The sequence below is a fragment of the Podarcis erhardii genome, assembly GCF_964252035.2.
Source record: "Podarcis erhardii genome assembly, chromosome: 7".
NCBI lineage: Eukaryota > Metazoa > Chordata > Lepidosauria > Squamata > Lacertidae > Podarcis > Podarcis erhardii.
In genome coordinates, this window is record NC_138511.1 from 7,824,990 (window position 1) to 7,852,609 (window position 27,620).

At 46.3% G+C, this 27,620-nt stretch overlaps 1 protein-coding gene across 1 annotated transcript; it reads left to right on the forward strand.

Annotated features, from left to right (window-relative positions):
- The first annotated feature begins 1,731 nt into the window (after positions 1 to 1,731).
- On the forward strand, positions 1,732 to 26,883 carry LGI3 (leucine rich repeat LGI family member 3). Its single transcript, XM_081868478.1, has 8 exons — positions 1,732 to 2,326; positions 12,354 to 12,425; positions 15,629 to 15,700; positions 17,210 to 17,281; positions 19,562 to 19,633; positions 21,240 to 21,409; positions 23,975 to 24,139; positions 26,037 to 26,883. Exons 1-8 carry the CDS (start codon positions 2,130 to 2,132, stop codon positions 26,852 to 26,854), a joined length of 1,638 nt encoding a protein of 545 aa, XP_081724604.1. The 5' UTR covers positions 1,732 to 2,129; the 3' UTR covers positions 26,855 to 26,883.
- The last annotated feature ends 737 nt before the right edge of the window (positions 26,884 to 27,620 follow it).

Here is a 27,620-nt window from a genome sequence, read left to right on the forward strand (position 1 = left end):
AACCCACTTCACATGGTTGTTGTGGGGATTAAACGAGGAAGAAGGGAGGACCATACACACCATGTTGAGTTCTGGGAGGGGAAAGGGAGGATATAAATATAAACATCAGGAACAACTTTGACAGTAAGAACTGTTCAGCAGTGGAATGGACTCCCTTTAGACTCTCCACAGATGTTGTTGGACTACAACTCCCATCATCCCTGACCACTGGTCTTGCTAGCTAGGGGTGAGGGGAGTTGTAGTTCAACAACATCTGGAGACCCACAGGTTGAGAAAGGTTGCTTTAGAGCAGTGTTTCCCAACCTTGGGCCTCCAGCTGTTTTTGAACTACAATTCCCATCATCCCTGACCACTGGTCTTGCTAGCTAGGGATTATGGGAGTTGTAGTCCAAAAACAGCTGGAGGCCCAAGGTTGGGAAACACTGCTTTAGAGGATGTGGATTCTCTTCCATGGTGGTATTTAAGCAGAGGCTGGATGACTGTCTGTTAGCCAGGGATGCTTTAGTTGAGAATCCTGCATTCCAGGGGGTTGGACTAGAGGACCTTTGGGGTCCCTTCCAACTCTACAGTTCTATGATTCTATGCAGTGCTTTTTTCGGGGGGGAGGCATACCCCTAAACATTTTGTGAATCTAAATTTGGCCTCATTGAGGGGCAGTATTTCAATATGTATGGAAGTGAGAGCTGGACCGTAAAGAAGGCTGATCGCTGAAGAATTGATGCTTTTGTATTCTGGTGCTGAAGGAAACTCTTGAGAGTCCCATGGACTGCAAGAAGATCCAACCTCTCCATTCTGAAGGAAATTAGCCCTGAGTGCTCACTGGGAGGACAGATCCTGAAGCTGAGGCTCCACTACTTTGGCCACCTCATGAGAAGGGAAGACTCCCTGGAAAAGACCCTGATGTTGGGAAAGATGGAGGGCACAAGGAGAAGGGGATGACAGAGGACGAGATGGTGGGACAGTGTTCTCGAAGGTACCAGCATGAGTTTGACCAAACTGCGGGAGGCAGTGGAAGACAGGAGTGCCTGGCGTGCTCTGGTCTATGGGGTCACGATGAGTCGGACACGACTAAACGACTAAACAACAACAAAATACTTAGTTGCTGAGCCAGGTCACAGGCTCACCCTATTCATACACAGACAGACATACCCTTAAGACAGGATTTGTGAAGGAAAAGACAACGGGAAGGCTATGTAGGTGCTTGGTTGGTACATTTATGAACATTTAATATTAAAATTCTTATCACACTACATTCCAGGGGGTTGGACTAGAGAACCTTTGGGGTTCCTTCCAATTCTACAGTTCTATGATTCTATGCAGTGCTTTTTTTCGGGGGGGGGACGCAGGAGTGTGCATGCCCCTAAACATTTTGCGAATCTAAGTTTGACCTCATTGAGGGGCAGTATTTCAATATGAGTAGGAAAACGAGAGTACCCCTAAACTTTTCCCCCCCAGGAAAAAAAGCATTGATTCTATGAAATGCAATCAATAAAAACAAAGCTGCTGATCTCTCTGCCAGCAACCCAGGTCCGCAGCTCCAACCCCACTCTGCTTCACCCCGAAAAGCACCCCAATCAAGCGCCGGCTTAACAGCTTGCACGGTCAGGCGTGCCGAGATGCTGGCCACCTGTCTTCAGCCTCTTTCTCCCTCTCTCTCCTGGATTGAGGAGGCTTCCCCGGCTGCGGAAGATGGACAGCTCCTTCGAGCAGCTGCTGCTGTTTCAGCTGCGCTCTATTCCCACGTGCAGCCGACCTTTTGTTCCACGACCCGCCCCCCGCGGGCGCCGCGACATCCCCCAGGCTGAGGCTGTATCCAGTCAGCGATGCGCCGCTCATTCATCCACCCTCCCCATCAGTGATCAGTCCAGAACTTGGCGCTTTCGTGCTGCGCGCGTCTCTCCATCACGCCTGGCGGAGGAGCGCAGCTTCCTGCAGGGATGAGATAGCTCACAGCAGCTTGCAGCAGCCTGCAAACAGTGAAGAGGAACCAGGAGCTGTAGAGGAGGCGAGCGGAGACTTCGGCTCGCTCCTGCATCATCTTCCTCAGCTGCTGCTGCTGCAAACGCCCGCTTCTCCCTGGGGAGACCTTCTCCAGCCTTGGAGGACTGGTTCCTTCCCAGGAAAAGGCCATGGCAGAGCTGCAGAGGCTGGGGCAGCTTCTCCTCCTCTTCCTCCTGGGCCTGGCCTGCCTCTGGCTGCCCGCCACCTGCCGGAAAGCCCCCAGGCCTCCCCCCTGCCCGCCCAGCTGCTCCTGCACCAGAGACACAGCCTTCTGCGTCGACTCCAAGGCCATCCCCAAGAGCCTGCCCAGGGATGTCATTTCGCTGTAAGTGGATGGGGACTGGGGAGGGCGCACATCTGTCTCTTGGTGGGTGGGTGACGGGCTGCTATGCAGTAGGGGTTCAGGAGCATGTGGAGATGGTGTCCCCGGGTGGAACAGGGCCGGCTGGTGTCCAAGAGACAGATGACAGGGATGAGGGGTCAGAAGTGAGGGGTTAGATTGCCCGGGTGAGCACAGACAGCATTGGGAGCAAAGGTCTGCATCTTCAGACTGGTCTCCTGTGAAGGTCCATTTCCAGATGTTGCATCCCAGCTGGGGAATGGCTCTTTTGCTCCTCGAGAAAGAGGGGGGTTCTATAGATGATGATGATGATGATGATGATGATGATGAATTACATGCACATCCCATTTCTGCTAAAGGAGCTGAAGGTGGCATACATAAATCTGATCGTCCTCATTTTATCCTCACAACTACCCTGTGAGGTAGGCTAGGCTGAGAGTGAGTGAGTGGCCCAAGGGCTTCGTGTCCAAGTAATTAAAATCCTGGTCTCCCAGGTCCTAGTCCAACACTCTAACCACTATGCCGCACTGCCTATAGATGGCTTCTTGCAGGTGAAAAGACCAACATGGTCCTTAACGGCAGCTCTACATGCAAATGCAAGGCAGTGGCTGCATTGGTTTAGAGAGACAAAACTCTTGGTTGCTTCTTGACATTCACTTGGCTCGTCTGCCTTTAATGACGTGAAGCTGAACTGGTTATATCATAAACCTTGAGGTGATATAGAAGTTCTCTCTGTGGTGTGAGATCTGTGAAAGCTCAACCAGGCTTTTCATTGCAGTGATCAAGTGGGGATTATGAAAAATTTTCTCCATCATAGCCATATTCCAGAGTGAGTGGTAAGTGTAAGATTTTAGGCTATTTGCCACCGAGTTGCAATTACTGTCTGAGCTGCCAAGATCATGCAAAAGACCAATTCTTTTGACAACATATCTACACCGGTATCGTCAAAAATATCCAGTAACATTCATTTTGGACAACAAACAAGAGTTTCTTTAGTAATGTTTATCATTTCTGTCAAACTTAAATTCTAAAAATCTTGCACCAGCTTACAATTCCACCACAAATTGTAATATGTACCGAGTGCATACAGGGTCTCCCCCCCCCCCCAATTTTCTCATTTCTTAGCAGCATGCAATAACATAATGCATGTGCAGTGAAAAGTTGGAGCCATGTGAGCTTGCAGCATGTTTTTAAGCACTGGTATAAATAAACAAAATTCAGCATCCCACAAATCTTGATTTTCCTTTCCTTTTTAAAATAAAGTAAGTTTCCAGCCAACATGATTGTGTATGTGGGAAGCTCGGGGGGGGGGAGAGTGTGCGCAGCCACTCCATGGTGCAATCTGAGCATGTGGGATGCTTGCATGCCATAAATACAACTGAATATCCATATTAAATGTCAGCCGGGTGGAACTGGTGCAGCGCTTGCTCTTACATCGCTCCTTTGTTGCACAGGGACAATTCAAGCATTAATGCGCATCACTGCATTGCTCCGTACTTTAAAGCAAAAATCCGGAAAACCAGATTGATTGGGGACACGAGAGGGGCATCTTCATCACCTTCCCATGGTTAAAACCTTGATCCAGGTGGTTTACAACATCAAAAGATTTGCATAATTACAAAAATAAAACCGAGATAGTTGCAAGCAATAAATGAAAACATGCTAAATTGTATGCAACAGAATTGAACAATCCTCACATGTCATAGGTACAAATATATATATATATATTTAAAAATAAAAATTGCCAGCACCCCAGCAAAGCGGCATAGCTTCCCCCCTTCCCCCAATGGCTCGGGGTACTTGGGAGTCGCAGGGGTGGGGGCACAGAGGCGTAGGAAGGGTGCAGACATTCGGCGCCCGCCCACGACTCCCAAGCCTACCCCAAGCTGTCGATGTGGGGGGAGGGGGTGACAAAAAAAATTCTGCACCGGGTACCACCTGGCTTGCTACTCCTCTGCTTGTGGGGGGCCGGACTATATTTTGAAAAAAATAATGAACGAATTCCTATGCCTCACAAATAACCCAGAGATGCATTTTAAATAAAAGGACACATTCTACTCATGTAAAAACACGCTGAATCCAGGACTGTCTGCAGGCCAGATTTAGAAGGCAATTGGGCTGGATCTGGACCCCGGGCCTTTGTTTGCCTACCCATGTGATAGAATGTACCCAGTTTTCCCTTTACTTTTCCAGCATGTGTCTGACTTCGAATAATACATTTTCGCCAGTTTGCTAGGGGTTAGAGATTGCTTTCTTGAACAAATGGGATTTAGAAAAGATCTCCTAGGTTCTGTGTAATATAACAAATAACAAAGTATGTGATTGCCCACAAATACAGAGTCTATTTACGTATGAAATCTTATATTGCCCTTCCACCACAGCCGAGGGCATTGCTTAGAAACAGAGTTCAATAACGGCAGGTCTTAATGGACCAGGTAAGAGTTTTTTAGACAAATAATTGGCTCTAAAATGCCCTGTTTTAAGAGTGGGAACCACAGAGAACATTTGGAAGATTTAATCTATTGTAGGTCCCGTCCGGATTCTGTCCAGTAGAGCCTTAGTGGGCTCTTGGCCATATTCAAAAACTTGTTCAATTCATGGACACTATAGCAATCCAAGATACATTGAACGTTTGATTTCCCCCAGAGCTGTTCCCCATACAGCACAGGTCTGGAAAACCTCGCAGGGTGAGGAAGTAAATCTTTTCAGATAGTTGAATCGGATGCAGTCTTGCTCTGATCATTGTCCATCTGGCTTCCCTACACAGAAGTGCAGCTGTTGTTCTGCGGGGTAAGGAGAATTATCTCCTACGAAATTGATTCTGAACTGTTTCTAACCCTTTAATAGAGTTCACATCGTCATCCCAAATTTCAGCTCCATACAGCATTTGTGGGATCACTTTGCTTACCAAAAAGATTCAGTGCTGGAAGAAACAACTGTCCACACTCCAGAAAATAAAACTTCATCGGTGTCCCTATAGCTTTCTGTGCTTTGGGAATGCCACTTCAAAGACAATGATTCACTAAAAAGGACTCCAAGATATCTGAAGGAGCGAGTTTGCTGTAAATCATGTTGATCCAAACTCCATTTATATTGAGGGCTGCGTTTTCCAAAAATCATTATTTTAGTCTTGGAGTAGTGTGTTGAGAGAAGCTTTTCTGTTTACAGCATGAACTAAAAGCACCAATACATTTTTAAAACCCAGGTAAAAGAGTGAAAGGAACTCTATGTTGTCTTCATAGACAAAACACCTTCCTGGACACCATTTCAAAGCCTGTTAATTGCTTTAAATCGATCTTTTCATTAGTGCCTATAGTACCACTGATATAGCACTATAAAACTATAGCGCTGATTTTAAACATTAAACTCTTTCCATCAGCACCGTTTTAGACATGATTTTCTGGTTTGATTTGGTTTTGTGCTAATTAAACACTTTTTAATCTGCATTGTGTTTTAACATTTCATGGGTAGCAATAGGCAACCACAGTAGAATGCTTAGCGCTAAATAAATAATGGAGGTTTTGATTTACTTATTTATGTGAGGATCACTTAGAGCTCCCCACCCCCACCCTACTAACCCAGTTGCATCTTCCTCTCCTATCTACTGGTGTGGAAGTGCAAAATCAACGAAGGTGTGGAAAGTCAATTGAAATTCCACTTACAGCTTGCAACAGGAGAGCAATAATTCATTACACTGGCAGCAGCCAGCTGTCTGGAAGAAACCTCAGAAGCACGATATAAACGTGCAGCCCTAGGGCCTGCCTGCTTCACGTGGTGAGCACACTCAGGTGTGTAAAACTGGTGGCGTGGATCTATGCACATGTGTGCACAAAATGGGGCTTGTGGGGCTGCCTGGTTCCCCACCAGAAGTTTTGCACCACAAATCCCATCAGCCCCAGCTTTCATGAGCCAGTTCCTATTGGTGCCAGTGTCATGCAGCTGTGCTGGTTGAGGTTGATGTGTACTGTAGTCCAAAACATCTGGAAGGCACCAGGCAAGGGAAGGCTGAATTAAGAGACAGAACCAGCACTCATAGGGCCGTCTACTCCAACTCCAAGGCAGAAATCACAGCTAAAGAATCCCTGACAGGTAGCCATCCAACTTCTGTTTTATAAACCTCTCGTGAAGAAGTGTCCACCACATTCAGAGGGAGTCTGTCCCACTGTCAAGTGGCTTTTACTGTCAGAAAATTATTCCTAATGTGGAGCCAGGGTCTCTTTTATTGTCATACGCCAGTGTGGTGTAGTGGTTAAGAGCGGTGGACTCGTAATCTGGTGAACCGGGTTCACGTCTCCGCTCCTCCACATGCAGCTGCTGGGTGACCTTGGGCCAGTCACACTTCTCTGAAGTCTCTCAGCCCCACTCACCTCACAGAGTGTTTGTTGTGGGGGAGGAAGGGAAAGGAGAATGTTAGCCGCTTTGAGACTCCTTAGAATGTAAAGGTAAAGGGACCCCTGACCATTAGGTCCAGTCGTGACCGACTCTGGGGTTACGGCGCTCATCTCGCTTTACTGGCCAAGGGAGCTGGTGTACAGCTTCTGGGTCATGTGGCCAGCATGACTAAGCCGCTTCTGGCGAACCAGAGCAGCACACGGAAATGCCGTTTACCTTCCTGCCAGAGTGGTACCTATTTATCTACTTGCACTTTGACATGCTTTCGAACTGCTAGGTTGGCAGGAGCAGGGACCGAGCAACGGGAACTCACCCCATCACGAGGTTTTGAACTGCCAACCTTCTGATCGGCAAGCCCTAGGCTCTGTGGTTTAACCCACAGCGCCACCCACATCCCAGGTTGAGACTCCTTAGGATAGTGATAAAGCGGGATATCAAATCCAAACTCTTCTTCTTCTTCATTTAGATCTGTTGGTTGGGGTCCTGCCCTCTGGAGCAGCAGGAAACAAACTGGCTCCATCTTCCATGGGACAGCCCTTAGGATATTTGAAGATGGCTCCCGTGTCACTTGTCAGTCATCTGCTCTCCAGTCTAAGGAGATTTGTAGAAATCTCTGTAGCTACCCAATATTCGTATAGATTATTGTTAATTTTTCTTAATTCTTAATTGTTCTATCTTTTTTGTAAACTGCGGTGAAGTTAAATATATAAATATCAGAGACATTGGTGCACAGTGAGGTGGCAGTATTTTGGGCCATAGGAGCCAACTCCTAGGGGCTGAGGGGTCTTCAGCCCCTCAGTAAAATATTTGAGGGGGCAACCCCCCATATCTTATTCAGGTTGGCACCCCTATTCTGGACTATGCCACTTCAGACTGTGGGCAGGTAGAGGGCATTTAATTGTTGCTTCCCACATGTTAAAAAACAAGCTTGCATGGAGCACATCAGAAGGAGAGAGCGAGCTTTGGCAAACTCCTCTTGTTGATAATGCCAGTTTCTTGCTTCTGGACAGGGCTTTCTGTGTGTGCCTCTCTCACCTCACCATCACCTACAGCCTGAAGTGAGGGATTCAGACTGCATAATGTTGTTGTTTAGTCGTTTAGTCGTATCTGACTCTTTGTGACCCCCTGGACCAGAGCACGCCAGGCACTCCTGTCTTCCACTGCCTCCCACAGTTTGGTCAAACTCATGCTGGTAGCTTTGAGAACACTATCCAACCATCTCGTCCTCTGTCGTCCCCTTCTCCTTGTGCCCTCCATCTTTCCCAGCATCAGGGTCTTTTCCAGGGAGTCTTCTCTTCTCATGAGGTGGCCAAAGTATTGGAGCCTCAGCTTCAGGATCTGTCCTTCCAGTGAGCACTAAGGGCTGATTTCCTTAAGAATGGATAGATTTGATCTTCTTGCAGTCCATGGGACTCTCAAGAGTCTCCTCCAGCACCAGAATTCAAAAGCATCAATTCTTCGGCGATCAGCCTTCTTTATGGTCCAGCTCTCACTTCCACACATCAATACTGGGAAGACCATAGCTTTAACTATACGGACCTTTGTCAGCAAGGTGATGCCTCTGCTTTTTAAGATGCTGTCTAGGTTTGTCATTGCAGACTGCATAATAAGATGAGATAATTCCATTTTATGCAGAACGAAGGTGTGATCAACTGAGATGGCAGGATTCCACTTCTCACTGCAAGTGTGTGTGTGTGTGTGTGTGAGAGAGAGAGAGAGAGAGAGAGAGAGAGAGAGATGGTTTTGAATCAACAGAAGAAGGGAAGCAATAGTGCGACTATTTTGGGCACCAAGGTTTCAGAAGGAATAGGGGAGGGTGACCAAGGGTCTGGAAACGAAGCAGCCCCACAACCCCATCCTATTCCCACTGGGAATTTCTGGCATTTCCTAACACCTTTCTCCCAGACTGCTGCGCCTGGCTCTGTCTTTGTGCCAATGCTGATGCCCGCATTGATTTGTTTAAGTGTTTTTTCCAGCCTCTCTCCAACCACCCTTCATTAATCACAGCAAATGGAGAGATCTTTAAATGCATCCTCTCTGCCAAGGGACTCTATTTCTTTGGCTGTGCTCAGTTTATGTATAAAAGAGATTGCAAGGGAAACTGCAAGAAGAGGAGGAGAAGGCGAGAGAGAGAAGAGATCAATCTCAGGGGAACGTGTGGAATGGAGCAAGATTGGGGGCCCCAGGCTCTGCCTACTGAGAGCTAAAGGCAGGAGACAACCTTTTTTAAAAAATAACAATAATTCAAAGATTTTCAAAATATGCAGATAACAACTACAGTAAAGGCTAAACAAGTCCGCACGGTCCAGTCACTTGCTATCAGGATTCTGATGGCTGGCGCCTACCAGCTAGAAAAATGTGCAGTTTAGCATTTGGCCTGTAGCCAGTGAGTGAGATGACGTGAAATCTGTAAATGTAGGACAGCCTGACAGTGAGGAGGATGACATTGGATGCCCAGCCATACACTGCAAGCAAATCAGTTTTATCTTAACGTTTGCTGCCCTAGCTTTCCACAAAGGATTCCTGTTGGTGAGCGGCCTCCTACCACAGATCTATGATTCCCTGGGTTCTTAGGGTAAGAGAGTGGCATTAAAAGCAAATAAAGTCAGTAGCGCAGACAGACCCTTAGGATGCTTTTCAGGGTCTTAATTAGCTGTAATAAACGTAAATCTGCCCTTATTCCCTTATGGGGGACACAAGAGCCCTTATAGAGTCCTTTGTAGGTTCTCTAATGGTCAGAGAAAAGAACAGAGGCCAACCATAGAATATTGAGAAGCAAAGCAGCTCATAAGCCTGATCTTTATTGAACTGTTGCAGCAGGGTGCTCCCCTCACACGCAGGAACGGAGGAGGACCCAGAACAAAGGTGTGTCTGCCCTTATATAGACATTTTAAATTGCCCGCCTTGGAGTCCAAGACCACCCAAAGATACATCATACCTACATCACAGAAAGGGCGGTCTACAACAGAAATCTGAGTGTGTTGTTTACCTCCTGTCTGGCAGGTTACCTGTTAATGCTTACTTGATTGGATACCCTGGGGAGCCTGGCCAGTCTTTTGTAATGGCAAATACTTAGTTCCTGAGCCAGGTCACAGGCTCACCCTATTCATACACAGACAGACCCTTAAGACAGGATTTGTGAACAAAATGACAATGGGGAGGTTCCCTCACCTCCTCCCTCCTTGCAGAGAAAACATGTGGTCAGTTTGGGAGTGAAAACGGTTTCAGGGAGGTCCTCCTGTGCTGCTCCAGATGTGTGGTCCACACATCTATGTATGCGCTTGGTTGGTACATTTATGAACATTATATACACACACACACACACACACACACACACACACACCTTAATTTTTTTATTTCATAGCAAACAACTAGGTTGTAGGCAGCAGTTAACAACAGTGGTTTTTTAAAAAAATAAAATAAAATAATTTGTTAGATTTGCCCCAGAAAGGATCATAAGCATTGGCGGGGTTTCATAGTTTGTTACCAGTATGGGGAAACAAAATGGGGGCGGGGGCGGAGATAGGTTGGCATTTTGATGACAATGGCATTATCTGGGCACCTCAAATAAAAAAAGCTCACTGGGTGTGAACCGGGGACCACTCCCTGCCTCTCAGCCTGACCGACCTCACCGGGTTGTTGTGAGGATAAAATGGGGAGGGGGAGAACAATGTAAGCCCCCTTGAGATCCTCAGAGAAAAAGATAGAACACAAATGCAACAACAAAAAAGATAAACCGTACACACATCTGGAAGCAGGCGTGAGTGAGTTTGTGGGTGGGAGTGTGATTGGAAACAGCCAATTTGTAGCTCGTGCTTTGAGCCACTAATGGAGAAGCAACCTACTTTGCAGATTGGAAACTGGTTTCGCCACAATTATTCGGCCTAGGACCCTCGTACCTACGGGACCGCCTCTCCTGGTACGTCCCACGGAGGACCTTACGGTCTTCAAACAAAAACACCTCGGAGGTCCCAGGCCACAGGGAGGTTAGGCTGGCCTCAACCAGAGCCAGGGCTTTTTCAGCCGTGGCCCCAATCTGGTGGAATGCTCTGTCACAGGAGACCAGGGCCCTGCGGGACTTGACATCTTTCTGCAGGGCTTGCAAGACAGAGCTGTTCCACCAGACCTTTGGCCAAGGCACAGTCTGACCTCCTCCTTCTGTAATCCTCACAGAACTCTAGCCCAATGGTTGCCATTAATTTTATTTTGAATTGATTTTAGAATGAATTGATTTTAGAATGAATTGATTTTAGAATGCATTTCAATTAATTGATTCTGATTTTATGTAAACTGTGTTACTTTTATTGTTGTTAGCCGCTCTGAGCCCGGCTTCGGCTGGGGAGGGCGGGATATAAATAAATTATTATTATTATTATTATTATTATTATTATTATTATTATTATTATTACCTGTCTCGAGATTGTTCACTCTCTGGAACCACAGAATCCTGCACTCTCTCATCAAAGTACAGACCAATTACACAGGTGTGGAATCCACATACTGTGGATGGTAGTGCGATGGTACACAAACTCTCTGTGTATCATAAGAACATAAGAAGTTAAGAAGTGTCTGCTGGATCAGGCCAGTGGTCCATCTAGTCCAGCTTCCTGTTCTCACAGTGGCTGACCAGACGTCGCCATGCAGAGGGCATGCAGTCCATACCCAAGCTGGTTTCCAGCAACTGGTATTCAGAAGCACTGCTGATTCCAACTGTAGTCGCAAAGGACAGCCATCAATAGCCCTCTCCTTCTTCTTGACTTTGTCTGGTCCTCTAAATCCATCAGTGTTGCTGGTCATCACTGCTTCCTGCGGGAGTTCCATGCTTTCCCTATGCACTGCACGAAGGACGTGGGTGGCGCTGTGGTCTAAACCACTGAGCCTCTTGGGCTTGCTGATCAGAAGGTTGATGGTCTGAATCCCCGTGATGGGGTGAGCTCCTGTTGTTCTGTCCCTGCTCCTGCCAACCTAGCAGTTTAAAAGCACACCAGTGCAAGTAGATAAATAGGTACCGCTCTGGTGGGAAGGTAAACAGTGTTTCTATGCACTCTGGCTTCCATCACGGTGTCCCATTGCACCAGAATCGGTTTAGTCCTGCTGGCCACATGACCAGGAAAGCTGTCTACGGACAAACGCTGGCTCCCTCGCCCTGAAAGTGAGGGAGCCCCATAGTTGCCTTTGACTAGACTTAACCGTCCAAGGGTCGTTTACCTTTACCTTTTGCACAAAAGATACCTTTTTTCTTTCCTGAATCTTCCAACATTCAGCTTCATTGGATGTCCACAAGTTCTAGTGCTGAGACAGAGAAAAACTTTTCTCTTATCCCAGTGTTTTGTGAGCTTCCCCGGGGGAAACTGCTCTTTAGTGCTCAGTCAGAGCAAAGGGCAATTCTCCAGATTGACTTTCGCTCCCATTTAGAGTTAAAAGCATGGGTTTTCCCAGGGAAAGGAATGGGGCAAGGAAAATGCCACTCATTCCTGTGTTTTCCAGGCCCAGGATAAGTGGAAGCATGGACAAGCCACCTTTTTACTGCTGCACAGATCCTTTTGTGAGATTCAGTTGCCTCCTTCTGTTTCAGCAGACGTTTTAGCATTTTTCTCTCTTTCCCTCTCCTCTCCTGCAGGACTCTGATAAATGCAGACTTCAGCGAAATCAAAGAAGCCGCCTTTGCTCACCTCCCGTTCCTGCAGTTCCTGTATGTCTTTCTGCCTGTCTGTTTCCCCTGGTTTTGTCTTTGGGGAGGAGGGTTCTTGTTACCCTGAGTTGTCACAGCGCTGGTTAGCCAGCCAAAGAACTTTACCATTAGAGTGACTGCCTAGGCTAGTACAGTGGTACCTCGGGTTACAAACTTATCCCGAGTTAAGTTCTTAACCTGAGGCACGCTTTTGCTTATGGGGCCTCCTGCTGCCACCACACTGCTGCTGCGCGATTTCCGTTCTCATCCTGGGGCAAAGATCTCAACCCGAGGTACTACTTCCTGGTTAATGGAGTTTGTAACCAGAGGTGTTTGTAACCCAAATCATTTGTAACCCGAGGTACCACTGTAATTGGGCAAAGGGCAGGGTTTTCCATGGCAGCAGATGAGACGACATCCTTTCTGCCTTGACACATTAACTTTTGCAGCTTAGAAACGGCAGTGGTTGGAATTTGGACTCTGCAATACAGTGGTAACTCGGATTACATACGCTTCAGGATACATACACTTCAGGTTACAGACTCCGCTAACCCAGAAATAGTACCTTGGGTTAAGAACTTTGCTTCAGGATGAGAACAGAAATCGGGCTCCAGCAGGAGGCCCCATTAGCTAAAGTGGTGCTTCAGGTTAAGAACAGTTTCAGGTTAAGAACGGACCTCCAGAACGAATTAAGTACCGGTACTTAACCCGAGGTACCACTGTATAGTTAATGCCATGGGGCAAGGCACTAATAGAATTGCTTTTGCACCCAACTGGAGTGGGAAACATCTGGTTTTCATGAGCCTTTGTTTTCCTTCTGTCCATTTCAACTAAACTGTCTGGAGTTCCTTTCACAGTCAAGATAACTTCCCATGAGATAAGTTTACTAGGTCAAAGCAGAGCAGAGCTCTTGTGGAACTGGAATTCCTTGCAAGTTCTTAGCTCCTTTACAAGTTGAGAGGAACTCTGCATAACCCAAACTGCTAGTTGGTACTTTTCTTCTCTAGAATAGAGCCTCATCCCCTACATGCCTACTCGGCTGCTTCAGTTGTCAGAATTGGCACCATTACCCTTTGGAACTCCCTTCCTCTTGAGACCATGCAGGTGCCTTTGCTGTACTTTTTGGCACCTGCTAAAAACATTTTTTGTTTAGACAAGCCTACCCAGATCTTTAGAAAGGTGGTGCAAGTTTAAATCAGTTTTTATTCTATTGTTATTTTAACTTTTTGAAAGTCTTAAAGTTGTTCATTTTTCTTACTGATGGTTTTATTGTTTTATCTTTTTTCCCTAAACCTCTTTGAGTGCGGGGTTTTTTGTGATCAAGTAGTATATACATTTTATTAAATGAATAAATAAATAAATATTCTGCAATGTGCAGAGCAGGACATCAGTCCTGAAGGCACACCACCTGCGGGGTCACTGGAAAATCAGTTTGGGGGGGGGGAAATCCCCTCCTACCCTTACCTTAAATATGTCAATCAGACCTTGAATGAGGTGGGAGGCAGCATTTACTGATTTTTAAAAAAAATATTTTTAGACAGCTTTTCAGAAAAAGTAAGGAGAAAAACCCTCCCAGAGAGGCTTATAAATATCAATAATAAGAACACTCCTTACACCTTACATTCTAAAAGTCACAACACAAAAAGGAAAAGGATTGGGAAGTGCGGGGACAAACCCAGGATTTAGTTCCTATTTACAGAATTATTATTTTTTGGTTGCACATTTATTTATTTTTATTCACTTTTATTAAACATACATTACATACAAGAAACAAAACAAAGAAAAAAACACAACTTACCGTGGATATTTCTAGATTATAGTTATTACAGTATACATTATCAAATTATCAAACATCTAGAATAAATGTGTATTATATAAAAGAAATAGAGAGAGAGAGAGAGAAAAGAAAAAACGAAAAAGAAAAATGAATGAAAATGAAACCGAAAAATTTACAAGACTAAAAATACCTATCAAACAAAAAGCATTATTTTGTTAATTCAAACCAGTACCAGGGGATGCTGCTCACAAAGTCCCTCCTACTGGATTGAATCCCTTTTTTAATTTGTTGGTTTGTTGCCTTCCATCTGCTCTCTGGTTTCATTTCAGCCATTGCTATCTTTGATCTGTATTTAATTATTGGTCTCCATCTTGGGATACCTCTGTCTAAACACAGCCAAGTGTTATTGTTGGAACCATGTTTGTTCAAGTAATTTTTAAAACATTCCCATTCTTTCTTAAGCTTATCTACCGATTGATTTCTTATTAACTCTGTCATTTTAGCGAGTTCTAAATACTTGCAGAATTCATGTGATGAATTTGCAGAATTCATGTGATGAGCAACTGGGATGGAATAAAGGAGTGCTGGTGGCACTGTGGGTTAAACCACTGAGCCTCTGGGCTTGCCGGTCAGAAGGTCGGGGGTTCAAATCCCCGCGATGGAGTGAGCTCCCGCTGCTCGGTCCCTTCTCCTGCCAACCTAGCAGTTCAAAAGCACGTCAAAGTGCAAGTAGATAAATAGGTACCACTCCGGCGGGAAGGTAAACGGTGTTTCCGTGCGCTGCTCTGGTTTGCCAGAAGTGGCTTAGTCATGCTGGCCACATGACCCGGAAGCTGTCTGCAGACAAACGCCGGCTCCCTCTGCCTATAGAGCGAGATGAGCGCCGCAACCCCAGAGTTGTCCGCGACTGGACCTAATGGTCAGGCGTCCCTTTACCTTTACCTTTTAAAGGAGGAGGAAAGCTTAAAGTTGCTGGTCTCTCAACTAAGAGGCGCTGAGTTCCCATCTCTCCCTCTTCTGAAGCCATTTCCTTGTGAATCCTAGAATTGTAGAAGAGTTGGAAGGGATCCAAGGGTCATCTAGTCCAACCCCCGCAACACGACATGAAATGTTGAATGAATGAATTTTATTATTACTGTCACAGACCAGTTCCGGCTCACTTACAATATCAGAAAAATCATAAAACACAACAGGGATACATTGAATTGCAATTGGGTTTAACAGAGGCAATTCGGATATAACAGCAGTTAAAAAATATACATTAAATCTTGATCACCAAAATATAACCTAAAATTGTCATTTAAAACATTAATCATTTTGGTAGTACAGCTTGTTCCCTAAGTTTTATGGCAGTCGCACAGAATTTGACATGAAACGTTAAGCCAAGCATTCCTAGGGTTTACTGTCCCATCTCACCGCCTTAACACCGTGTCTTTTCTCTTTGCAGCTTATTGAATTCCAACAAGTTTTCCTTGATTGGGGACAATGCGTTCACCGGACTTTCCCACCTGCAGTACCTGTACGGGTCACTTTTCTCTAGCCACTACAAGGGGACACACTGGGACAACACTTGTAGTAGGAAGAAGTGCCAGGAACAGGGGGAAAGGGGAGAGCTGATGTTTATAAGCCCTAGGAACAACAAAATACACGACAAAGGTCACACATCTTATTCCAGCTCCAGCCATGTCCATCCTCACACAGTCAGTGGAGGGCTGGCAGGGGATGGGGAGGGGGTGTCAATGACCATCAGACTTTCAGAAGCTGGTGTAATAAACATAAATCTGCCCTTGTTCCCTTATGGGAGACACAAGAGCCCTTATAGAGTCCTTTGTAGGTTTTCCATTGATTGGAGTAAATAACAGGTCAACCAGAGAATACTGAGAAGCAAAGCAGCTTGTAAGTCTGATGTTTATTGAACTGTTGCAACAGGGTGCTCCCCTCTCATGCAGGAAAGGAGGAGGACCCCAGAACAAAAGTGTGCCCGCCCTTATATAGACATTTTAAATTCCCTCCCTGGAGTCCAAGACCACCCCCAGGAACATCATACATACATCACAGAAGGGGTGTACCTCAAGACCCCCCAGACGCATCATACCTACATCACAGAAAGGGAGGTCTACAGCAGAAATCTGAGTGCTTTGTTTACCTCCTGTCTGCCAGGTTACCTGTTTAATGGTCACTTGATTGGATTGCCTGGGGAGCCTGGCCAGTCTTTTGTAATGACAAATACTTAGTTCCTGAGCCAGGTCACAGGCTCACCCTATTCATACACAGACATACCCTTAAAAGACAGGATTTGTGAACAAAACGCCAATGGGGATGCTCCCCCACCTCCTCCCTCTTTGCAGAGAAAACATTTGGTCAGTTTGGGAGCGAAAATGGTTTCAGGGTGGTCCTCCTGTGCTGCTCTAGACATGTGGTCCACACATCTATGTATAGTGGTACCTCTAGATGTGAACGGGATCCGTTCCGGAGCCCCATTCGCATCTAGAAGCAAACGTAACTAGTGACAGCATGTCTGCGCATGCGCGCGTTGCTTTTCGCCGCTTCTGCGCATGCAAGTGATGTCATTTTGAGCATCTGCGCTTGCGCAAGCGGTGAAACCCGGTAGTAACGTGCTCCGTTGCTGCGGAGTGCAACTTGAACACGCTCATCCCAAAGCACATTCAACCCGAGGTATGACTGTATGCACTTGGTTGGTACATTTATGAACATTTATTACATATATATATATCCTTAATTTTTTTATTTCACTGGTGTCAGTCAAACTCATAGTTTTTGTTGAATTCATTAAACAAAATCTACAGTTAATGGGGGGTTTGAATCAATGTGCAATTAACTGCTAATGTTTTGAATTTTATTCAAGATTTTATTATCTTCCTTGGTGGGTTTTGCAAACTGCTGTTCTGAATGGTGTTTTTTTTAAGGATAGGGTAGTTGGTATTTTGGATGAGTTTATGGAACCAAGGTGGCCTACAAAAAGCATGGGAGTCCCTGGGTGAGAATATGTCTTTCTCTTTGCCTTCAGGTTCATTGAGAACAACGACATCCAAGCTCTGTCGAAAAATGCCTTTCGTGGGCTCAAGTCCTTGACACACCTGTGAGTTGCCACCTGGGCAGAAGAATCTGCAGACTTGGCCTTGCATGCTGCTGACAACCTAAGATTAACTGGTGCACTCCTGGCAGTGTGGGATGTGCCTGCTAGAATAATAATGCAGCTTAGGGTTGTTGTTTTTTTGTTGGGGTCAAGATTTAATTTTGGAGATGTTAATTTTGCTGTTATAGAATCATAGACTTGTAGAGCTAGAAATCCCCCAAGAGGCATCTAGTCCCAGCTCTCTGCAATGCAGGAATCACATTATTCTTGATGTTAATTTTTTTGTATCTCTATTTGTGGATCTTATTATGACTTGTTTGGGGGAGGTGTTAAATTATATTGCTTGTGTTTTTTTATTGCTTATGACTACTTTTGTTGTATTTTTGTAATTATGCAATTCTTTTCACACTGTGTGCTCCTTGAGCATGGTTTTTAACTATGGGGAGGCAGCATACGAATGAATTATGATGATCATGAAGACATGGCTCAAATAGTCGGGGATAATAATAATAATAATAATAATAATAATAATTTTATTATTTATACCCCTCCCATCTGGGTGGCTTACAGCACATAAAAAAATGGTAAAACATTAGACATTAAAAACTTCCCGATACAAGGTTGCCTTCAGATGTCAGACAGTTGTTTATTTCCTTTACATCTGATGGGAGGGCGTTCCACAGGGCAGGTGCCACTACCGAGAAGGCCCTCTGCCTAGTTCCCTGTATCTTCGCTTCTCGCAGGGAGGGAACAGCCAGAAGGCCCTTGGAGCTGGACCTCAGTGTCCAGGCTGAATGATGGGGGTGGAGACGCTCCTTCAGGTACTAGATTTGTCCAGGAGGTGGGGGAGAGCTTCTGCATTCAAAGTGCAGGATGCATTATGCCCACAGAGATATTGCAACGTCTTCCTGCAGGATTCTTGTCCATGAGGGTTGGCTAGGTCACATGGTGTCTGTAGAAGCAGCAGAGTTTGACTTTGCATACCCTCCAACATTTCTCCAGTGGAAATAGGGACATCCAAAAGCAGGAGCTTCTGGGATCAAATCAGAAACCGGGATGGCTTCTGACATTCCAGGACTTTACCTGGAAAATTGGGACACTGGGAGGGTCTGCCTTTGCCCCAGCAGCAGTAGCAACCACCAACCTGGATGGTTTTAAAAGAGGATTAGACAAATTCCTGAAAGAAAAGGCTATCAATGGCTCCTAGCCACAATGGCTATGCTTCTGAATACCAGTTGCTGGAAATGGCAGGAGGGGAGAGTGTGGGAATGTTCAGGGATGCAGGAGAGGATATATTGTTTGATTATATCCTTTCCAACTTGTGTTAACTAGTTATACAATTTAGCAGAGTAACATTCCCCTTTTTAAACTTGCACAGCGGATGCATTTGCTTATAATAATAATAATAATAATTTATTATTTGTACCCCGCCCATCTGGCTGGGTTTCCCCAGCCACTCTGGGCGGCTTCCATAAAAACCAGAAATACACTAAAATATCACAGATTAAAAACTTCCCTGAACAGGGCTGCCTTAAGATGTCTTCTGAATGTCAGGTAGTTATTTATCGCTTTGACATCTGATGGGAGGGCGTTCCACAAGGCGGGTGCCACTACCGAGAAGGCCTCTAAAATAAGTTACCTGGTAATTTCCCCTTTAGTCCCTCATAAAAGAAATAGACACGACACAGTCTTCTATAAAAGTATAAAAGAGTTTACTCACTCACATTCTGTTCACAGATGGATCCCAGAAGGCAGACTTAAGTTACAAAAATAATATACACCTGGAAACTATCCCACAAGGAGACAGCTCCTTTCTCCTTTCTTGGCTGCAAGCCAAGAGCATTTTAGGCTAAGCAGATGTTGCTTCTTCGACGAATGTAGTCAGAGAGAGAGAGATGGCGGCCTCCGCTGAGGTATTTTGTTACCTGCATAGGTGAGGTCATGCCCACATCTGGTCAAATGTAGAGGAAGTCTGTCCCAGCCTAGGAGGAAACAGGAAGTTCCGACTGGCTGGTCCAGACATCCCCTTTTTATGTCCACTCTACGGATGTTGTACTTGACTGCTCTGTGTTTCACATCCCACAGAGAGGGCTCTTGTGCTCAGGTCCTGCTTGTGGGCTCCTCACTGGGGCATCTGGCTGGCCACTGTGGGAATGGGAATCTGGACTAGATGGACCTCTGGCCTGATTCTGCAGGCTCTTCTTACATCCTTATGTTCCTCAAGAGCAGCAAAGAGGGGAACCCCTGGAACAACCCAACATTCACGTCTTCCTTTTTTTCCAGGTCTTTGGCCTACAACAATCTGCAGACGCTGCCCAGAGGCCTCCTGAAACCGCTGGACATCTTGAGCGACCTGTAAGGTTCCTTCCCACTTTGGTGCAAGTAATTCTACTCCCTGCACCTTTTGCAATTGCAAATATTGCAATGTCCTCCCATATTTGTGGCCCACAAGTTCATGGCAAGCTGCAAGAATTTCACCATATATGAAAGACCCACCGTTGTAGTTAAATTAACCACAGTCCAAGCAATGACTGGGAAGGGCTTGCTGGAAAAGGGTGAGCCAAGCAGAATGGACCCATTTAAATTGGAGCAGCAAGACGCACCCGGTTAAATAATTTGATTTCATTTGTGGGGAATAGGAGAGCATTAAGCATATGTACAATTCTCCTTTTCAAGATCAGTGAGACTTAAAAGCACCAACTTCACTTTAAAGCAACATGTTCTTTACACAATAGTAGCGGATTTGGGCTACCATAATATTGCTGTCCAGCGAGACCACAGCGCAGTAAAAGTGGAACGAAACCCAGAACATTTGTGGTTATCAAATTTCAACAGGGAGTCTCAGGGTGGGCATTGACTGGAAATGAAGCAGACATTCTTTTCACTGTGCATTTATTATTATTATTTGTGTCCATAATGCTGTTGGGGTGATCAAACGCTATCGTACTTTCAACACTAATTTCAATACATGAAAAAGTTTGGGGGTAGTTACACTGCTTCATTTCCAATCAGGGCATAACCTGTAGCTTCCAGCTGAAATCCTGTAATTTTCATAAAGCAAATATTCTAGGGTTGCTGTTGTTTTTGTCTTGCTTTTCTTGCACTTAGAATCATTCCAGACATCAATAATTATTATTTGTTTATTATGTGGCAGCATTAAAGAAGACCACAGAAAAAACTAGTTAAGCAGGATAAGTCTACAGTGACAAGCCACTGAATTATGAGATCAGCATTATCATTGGCAAAGATGGACAGCAAACAAATCCTATTTGGATTTTCAAAGCACAGGGGATTTCTGTACTTAGGGAGGAGGGTGGGGGGCACAGCAGTAGTTGGAGAATGCTGGATCAGATTTGCAATCTTGCCTTTGGATTGGGTGACTGCTCTTAAATTACTGTATTTTTTGCTCTATAGGACGCACCGGACCATAGGAGGGGGAGAACAGGGGAAAAAACCCTCCCCCTCTCTGCTCAGCGCCCCTTCAGCGAAGCGGCAGGAGAAACGGAGCCCCTTCCATTTCTCCTCCCGCTTCGCTGAAGGGGCGCTGCGCAGCTCTCCCTCTCTGCCGAAGCCAGGAGAGTCTTGCTCTCCCAGCTTCAGCAAAAGGAACCCGAAGCCTGCGGAGTACAGCACGAGGTCCTGCTGCACTCCAAAGGCTTCAGGCAGCTATCCCTGAAGCCTGGAGAGCGAGAGGGGTCGGTGCGCACCGACCTCTCTCGCTCTCCAGGCTTCAGCAAAAGCAACGCAAAGCCTCCAGAGGGCGGAGGGAGCGCTCCCTCTGTGCTTTGGAGGCTTTGCGTTGCTATCGCTGAAGCCAAGGAGCCTGCATTCGCTCCATAGGACACACACACATTTCCCCTTAATTTTTGGAGGGGAAAAAGTGTGTCCTATAGAGCAAAAAATACAGTAGCCAATTTGTGGGTGGAGGTGATTGCTCCTGAATTGCCTCTCTCTCTGACAGAGACCTCCGGGGCAATTCATTGACCTGTGACTGCAACATCAAGTGGCTAGTGGAATGGATGGAAAGCACCAACACAAGTATCCCCGCCGTCTTCTGTGGGAGCCCCGCTCAGTATCAAGGCCAGAAGATCCGGGACCTGCCCCTCAAGGACTTTGACTGCGTCACCACAGGTAGGAACAGGTGGTGTTTGCATGGCCTTCTGGGAAATAGAATGGCACCCAGAAGCAGCGCTACATCTACAGATTTTGCTGGAGGTGGGGGGAGGAACCCTGCCTTGCCATCCCCTTCTCCTGCAGATCTGTGCCCGCCATGACCACGTCTGGAATACCGTGTACAGTTCTGGTTGTCTCACTACAAACCTGTGGAGGTTCAGAAAAGGGCAACCGAAATGATCAAAGGGCTGAAGGGTCACTCGCATGGAGAAAAGTTGCGCCGTTTGGAACAGGCATAGGCAAACTCGGCCCTCCAGATGTTTTGGGACTACAACTCCCATCATCCCTGGCCACTGATCCTGTTAGCTAGGGATCATGGGAGTTGTAGTCCCAAAACTTCTAGAGGGCCGAGTTTGCCTATGCCTGGTTTGGAACTTCTTTGTTGAGAGAAAAGGCGAATAAGAGGTGTCATAACTGACTTTATAAAACGATGCCAAACTCCATGTCAGGATCTCTGGCAGGCATGAGCAAGCTCCAATACGAATTAATGAGCCTCTGGCAGGTTTGTAGTACATTTATTTACAATTAACATACAGAGAGCGGCACCAAGTGAGCCTCCCTTGGTAACTAGTTGCTCACTCTGAATCTCCACCCCTTCCACAGCACAAAGCGCGCCAAAGTCCAGTCTTTCCTCCCTTGCACTTCTGTTGCATTTCAACCTTTTCAGCCCTCCTGGTTTGGGGGGAAGGTGGATGGACTTTCCCTCCACTCTCAAACAAAGAGCCTTCTAAACGTGCCTCCCTTCTGGTTGCATAGCAACCCCCTGAAGGCCGTCTGATTCCTCCCCCGCCCGCCGACTGTGAGCCTTCTGAGTCTACTATTCTATCTACGACTGGAAACGCAGGAGGAAAGGGGGTGAAACTAACCCACTCTTGCTTTATCTGTGACTGCAGTACCTCATCTTCAGAGTCAGACACTTCCCAGGCATCCAGCTCAGTCACATCCCTGGGGGAAAGGGTTAGGCACGAGGAGAGGCAAAGAGAAGGTCACATGAAAAATCATGCTCAGCGTGGAGAAAATGAATAGAGAAACTGAAATATACTCGGAGTTGAGTGTGGATTTCATGCTTTTTATTCAGCTCATAGTAGTGAGGAATGCCAGTTGCCCCAAAATGTCTGCTTTATATACATTATTTACACAATGGGCACCACATGTTTGGCTAATTCCGGGATTCTCCTGTAGGCCAATCAGGATGCGGCTTCACTTCCACCTGGAGTTGGATTGGGTGGCTCCTGTGGACCAATCAGACTATTACATTCTGAATCCTATTGTTCTAGGACCAATCAGACTGCTGCAATTTGGATCCTATTCAACTCAGTACATAACAGAAAAGTTTTTCTCCCTCTTTCCTAACATTGGCACTCATGCACATCCAGTGAAGCTGAATGTCAGAAGATTCGGGACAGGTCAAAGAAAGTCCTTCTTCATGCAGTGCATAGTTCAACTGTGACACTTGCTCCCACATGAGGCAGTGGTGGTCACCAAGTTAGATGGCTTTTAAAAATTAGACAGATTCATAGAATCATAGAATCATAGAGTTGGAAGAGACCACAAGGGCCATTGAGTCCAACCCCCTGCCAAGCAGGAAACACCATCAGAGCACTCCTGACATATGGTTGTCAAGCCTCTGCTTAAAGACCTCCAAAGAAGGAGACTCCACCACACTCCTTGGCAGCAAATTCCACTGTCGAACAGCTCTTACTGTCAGGAAGTTCTTCCTAATGTTTAGGTGGAATCTTCTTTCTTGTAGTTTGGATCCATTGCTCCGTGTCTGCTTCTCTGGAGCAGCAGAAAACAACCTTTCTCCCTCCTCTATGTGACATCCTTTTATATATTTGAACATGGCTATCATATCACCCCTTAACCTCCTCTTCTCCAGGCTAAACATGCCCAGCTCCCTTAGCCGTTCCTCATAAGGCATCGTTTCCAGGCCTTTGACCATTTTGGTTGCCCTCCTCTGAACACGTTCCAGTTTGTCAGTGTCCTTCTTGAACTGTGGTGCCCAGAACTGGACACAGTACTCCAGGTGAGGTCTGACCAGAGCAGAATACAGTGGCACTATTACTTCCCTTGACCTAGATTCATGGAGGAGGAGAGGGCTGTCGATGGCTACTAGCCAGGATGGCTCTGGGCCATTGGCCTGACACAGCAGGTTCTTCTTACATTCTTATGTTCACACTACAGAACAATGAAATGTAACAGAACAGATGAAACCATGACTATAAACGACCTACACTTCATGTGGCAAAACATGGGTCGGTAGGGAGGGTTACCCTGGCACTGGACTGATGTCCAGGAGGTGAGGATGCTATATAAATAGGACATCGTAATCAAGAAGGTTTTTCCTGACCAGTGTCTAATGTCATGTGGGAATGGGAACCCATGGAGTTCAGGCAGGCTGGTGTGGTAGAATGTGGCCCTTCAGGTATCCAGGGTCCCAAGCCATTTAAGGGCTTTTTTTAGGCCATCAGCAGGAATTGTTTGGGATACAGACAAGGTCTCTTTGTTTCTTTCCTCCATCAGATTTCGTGGTGCACCAGGTCCTGCCTTTCCAGTCTGTGTCCGCAGAGCCGTTCCTGTACTCCAGCGACCTCTACGTGGCCCTGGCCCAGCCCAGTTCCAGCAGCTGCAGCATCCTCAAGTGGGACTATGTCGAACGGAAGCTGCGGGACTTTGACCGCATCCCTGGTAAGCAGTGGATGGAACCATAGAATTTGTAGAGTTGTGTTATAAGAATTTTAAGGTCATAATATAAATGTTCATAGCTGTATATATAAACCACATGTCTGAAACCCCACAGAAAAGGTCCTGAACAAATTGACCTCAAATATTTCTCTGCGACGTCAAAGTGGGAAACCTCCCCGTTGTCTCTTTCCTCACAAATCCTGTCCTCGCAAATCCTGTCTTAAGGGCACATTCAAGATATGAACAGGGTGTGAGCCTTTGACCTTGACCTGTGACCTAGATTCAGGAATTAAGTACCGGTAGTTATAATAACAAAAGAGTGGCCAAAACCCAGCTAATGCAATCAGGTAACTTGCCAGACAGGAGATAAACAACGCACTCAGATTTCTGTTGTAGACCGCCTTTTCTGTGATGTAGGTATGATGTATCTGGGGGTGGCCTTTGCACAATGTCCACCTAAAACTGTCATGCACATGTGCAACAGATGCATCTCTTTTGTCATGCATTTAAAAATGCCAGAGAGCAGGGGTGACTAAGGTGCATGCCACATTCCTCATCGCAACCTGTTTGAAGGGGCTGTTGCTTCATTTCCCAATCCTCTCTCCATGGTGCCTCCCTCCTTGTAGTCTGTTGCCTGCAACATTTAGCTGTGATTCCTGCATTGCATGACAGGGATCGAAAGAGATGACCCTTTGGGTCTCCTTCCAACTGATATAAGTAAAAAAAAACCTGCTCCTTTTCCCCTTATGGGGTATCCAAGAGCCCATATAGAGTCCTTATGTAGGTTCTCTATTGGTAGGAGAAAATAACAGAGGCCAACCAGAGACTATTGAGAAGCAAAGCGGCTAGTAAGCCTGATCTTTATTAAACTGTTGCAACAGGGTCCCCGTCTCACCCCACGCAGGGAGGGAGGAGAGGAACTGAGAACATTGGTGTGCAAGCTCTTATATAGACTTTTGAAATTGCCCACCCTGTAGCTCAAGACCACCCCCCAAAACATCATACATACATCACAGAAAGAGGTGGTCCCCAGCAGAAATTTGAGTGTGTTGCTTCTCTCCTGTCTGCCAGGATTGCCTTTTTTGGGTAGCATGGCCATTCCTTTGAGATAGTTCCTGAATCTCTTACGCATATTGATAGTGTGCTCAGCTTAACAGATACTTGCCAGACTGTATTTACAGGGAACTATAAGCCCCTACAGTCCAAATACAATTGGAGAGCATTTCCCATTTCCTTCCTCCTTGCAGAGAAATATTTGAGGTCAATTTAGGAGAGTCAAAATGGCTTCAGGATTGCTCTCCTGTACTATTTCAGACACATGGTTTATATACTTATGTATGTGTTTGCCTTGTACATTTATGAACATTTATCATTCATATATATATATATATATATATATATATATGTGTGTGTGTGTGTGTGTGTATATGTGTGTGTGTGTATATATATATATATATATATATATATATATATATATATATATATATACACACACACACACACACACACACACACACATACAGTATAAGACCTTTGTTGTTGTTTAGTCGTTTAGTCGTGTCCGACTCTTCATGGCCCCATGGACCAGAGCACGCCAGGCACTCCTGTCTTCCACTGCCTCCCACAGTTTAGTCAAACTCATGCTGGTAGCTTCGAGAACACTATCCACTGTCTTCTCTTCTCATGAGGTGGCCAAATTATTGGAGCCTCAGCTTCAGGATCTGTCCTCCCAGTGAGCATTCAGGGCTGATTTCCTTCAGAATGGAGAGGTTTGATCTTCTTGCAGTCCATGGGACTCTCAAGAGCCTCCTCCAGCAGCATAATTCAAAAGCATATATGACCTTAGAATTCCTGTAACAGACCTATTCCTGTGTTGATGCCTCATAATGTTCTCCTGCAGCTCACTCAGCCGTTTACTGCAAGCCCATCGTGGCCGAGTCGCAGCTTTACGTCGTGGTGGCCCAGCTCTTTGGCGGCTCCTACATCTACCGCTGGGACACCAACATCGACAAGTTCATCAAGATCCAAGACATCGACAGCCAGAAGATCCGCAAGCCCAACGATATCGAGGCCTTCCAGATCGAGGGTGAGTGGTTCTTCGTCATTGCCGACAGCTCCAAAGCTGGCTCCACCAGCCTCTACCGCTGGAACCAGAACGGCTTCTACTCCCACCAGGACCTGCACTCGTGGCACCGTGACACCGACGTGGAGTACCTGGAGATTGATGGCAAGCCCCGGCTGATCATCTCCAGCAGCTCCCAGGCCCCCATCATCTACCAGTGGAACCGCTCACAGAAGCAGTTCCTCCACCTGGGCGATGTGGCAGACGTGATGGACGTCCAGATGGTCAAGCACTTCCGGGTCAAGAGGGACAACTTCCTGTGCCTCAGCCGCTACATTGGCGACTCCAAGGTGGTCAAGTGGGAGGGCCTGCGGTTCACGGAGCTGCAGACCTTGCCCTCCCGAGGCTCCATGGTGATGGAGCCGTTCCGCGTGTCCCAGCATCAATATATGGCCCTGGGGAGTGACTTCTCCTTCACCCACATCTACCTGTGGGACGAAGAGAAGCAGAAGTTTGCAAAGTTCCAGGAACTCTCTGTGCAGGCTCCCCGCGCCTTCCGCCCCATCCCTTTGGAGGACATGGATATCCTTCTGGCGCCCAGCTTCAAGGGGAACACACTGGTTTACAAGCATATCGTGGTAGATCTCAGCTTGTAGGGCAGAGGTAGGTCGCCGCCATCCCCTACCTGCGCGCGCGCGCACACACACACACACACACACACACACACACACACACTTCTGCTGGAGGCGGGCACCTGAGCACTGTAGTCACTTGGAGCAAGGCTGCTTACTTATCCCCCACCCTTCTTCTCTCCACAGTAAGGATATAAGCTCAGGGCCTCCTCAATGCAGAGGCTCCTCCAGAACACAAAAGGGACCTAACATACGCTCACACACTCCTGGATGTCAACCTGGATGTATATGCAATAATAATAACACACCCCTAGACCTCACGTCATTAACTCCATGCAACGCTGGCCAAGCATGCCGGTTGAAACGCAAATCTTGTTGCCAAATTTCAGCACCGAACTCTCTCCGCACATATACACACAACAGACACATGAAGCTCCCTGGAATAATGACCACACTTGGAAATGACACTTGAGGTTATATAAGCCCCAGCTCTGCCGTCCCGTCTCCACTTCGGAACTGACAAGGCCATCCATTAAGCATCACGTACTGATAAAGGAGAGGGCTTTGTTTATACAGCTGGGTCCTTGCCACACACTGGCTCAAGTGCTCAAGTTAATGGATTTTAGCTAATGAAGAAGGAAAAATGGGGATTTGGGGGCCCGTTTCAGACTGACTGCACAGTCAGGTTTTAGATTTGGGAAACCCATTCCTTCAAGGTGATCCCTTGAGCGTGTAAGAGTTGAAATGCTATGGTTCCACACTTGGGGTTTCCTCTGGGGTTGCCACTTTT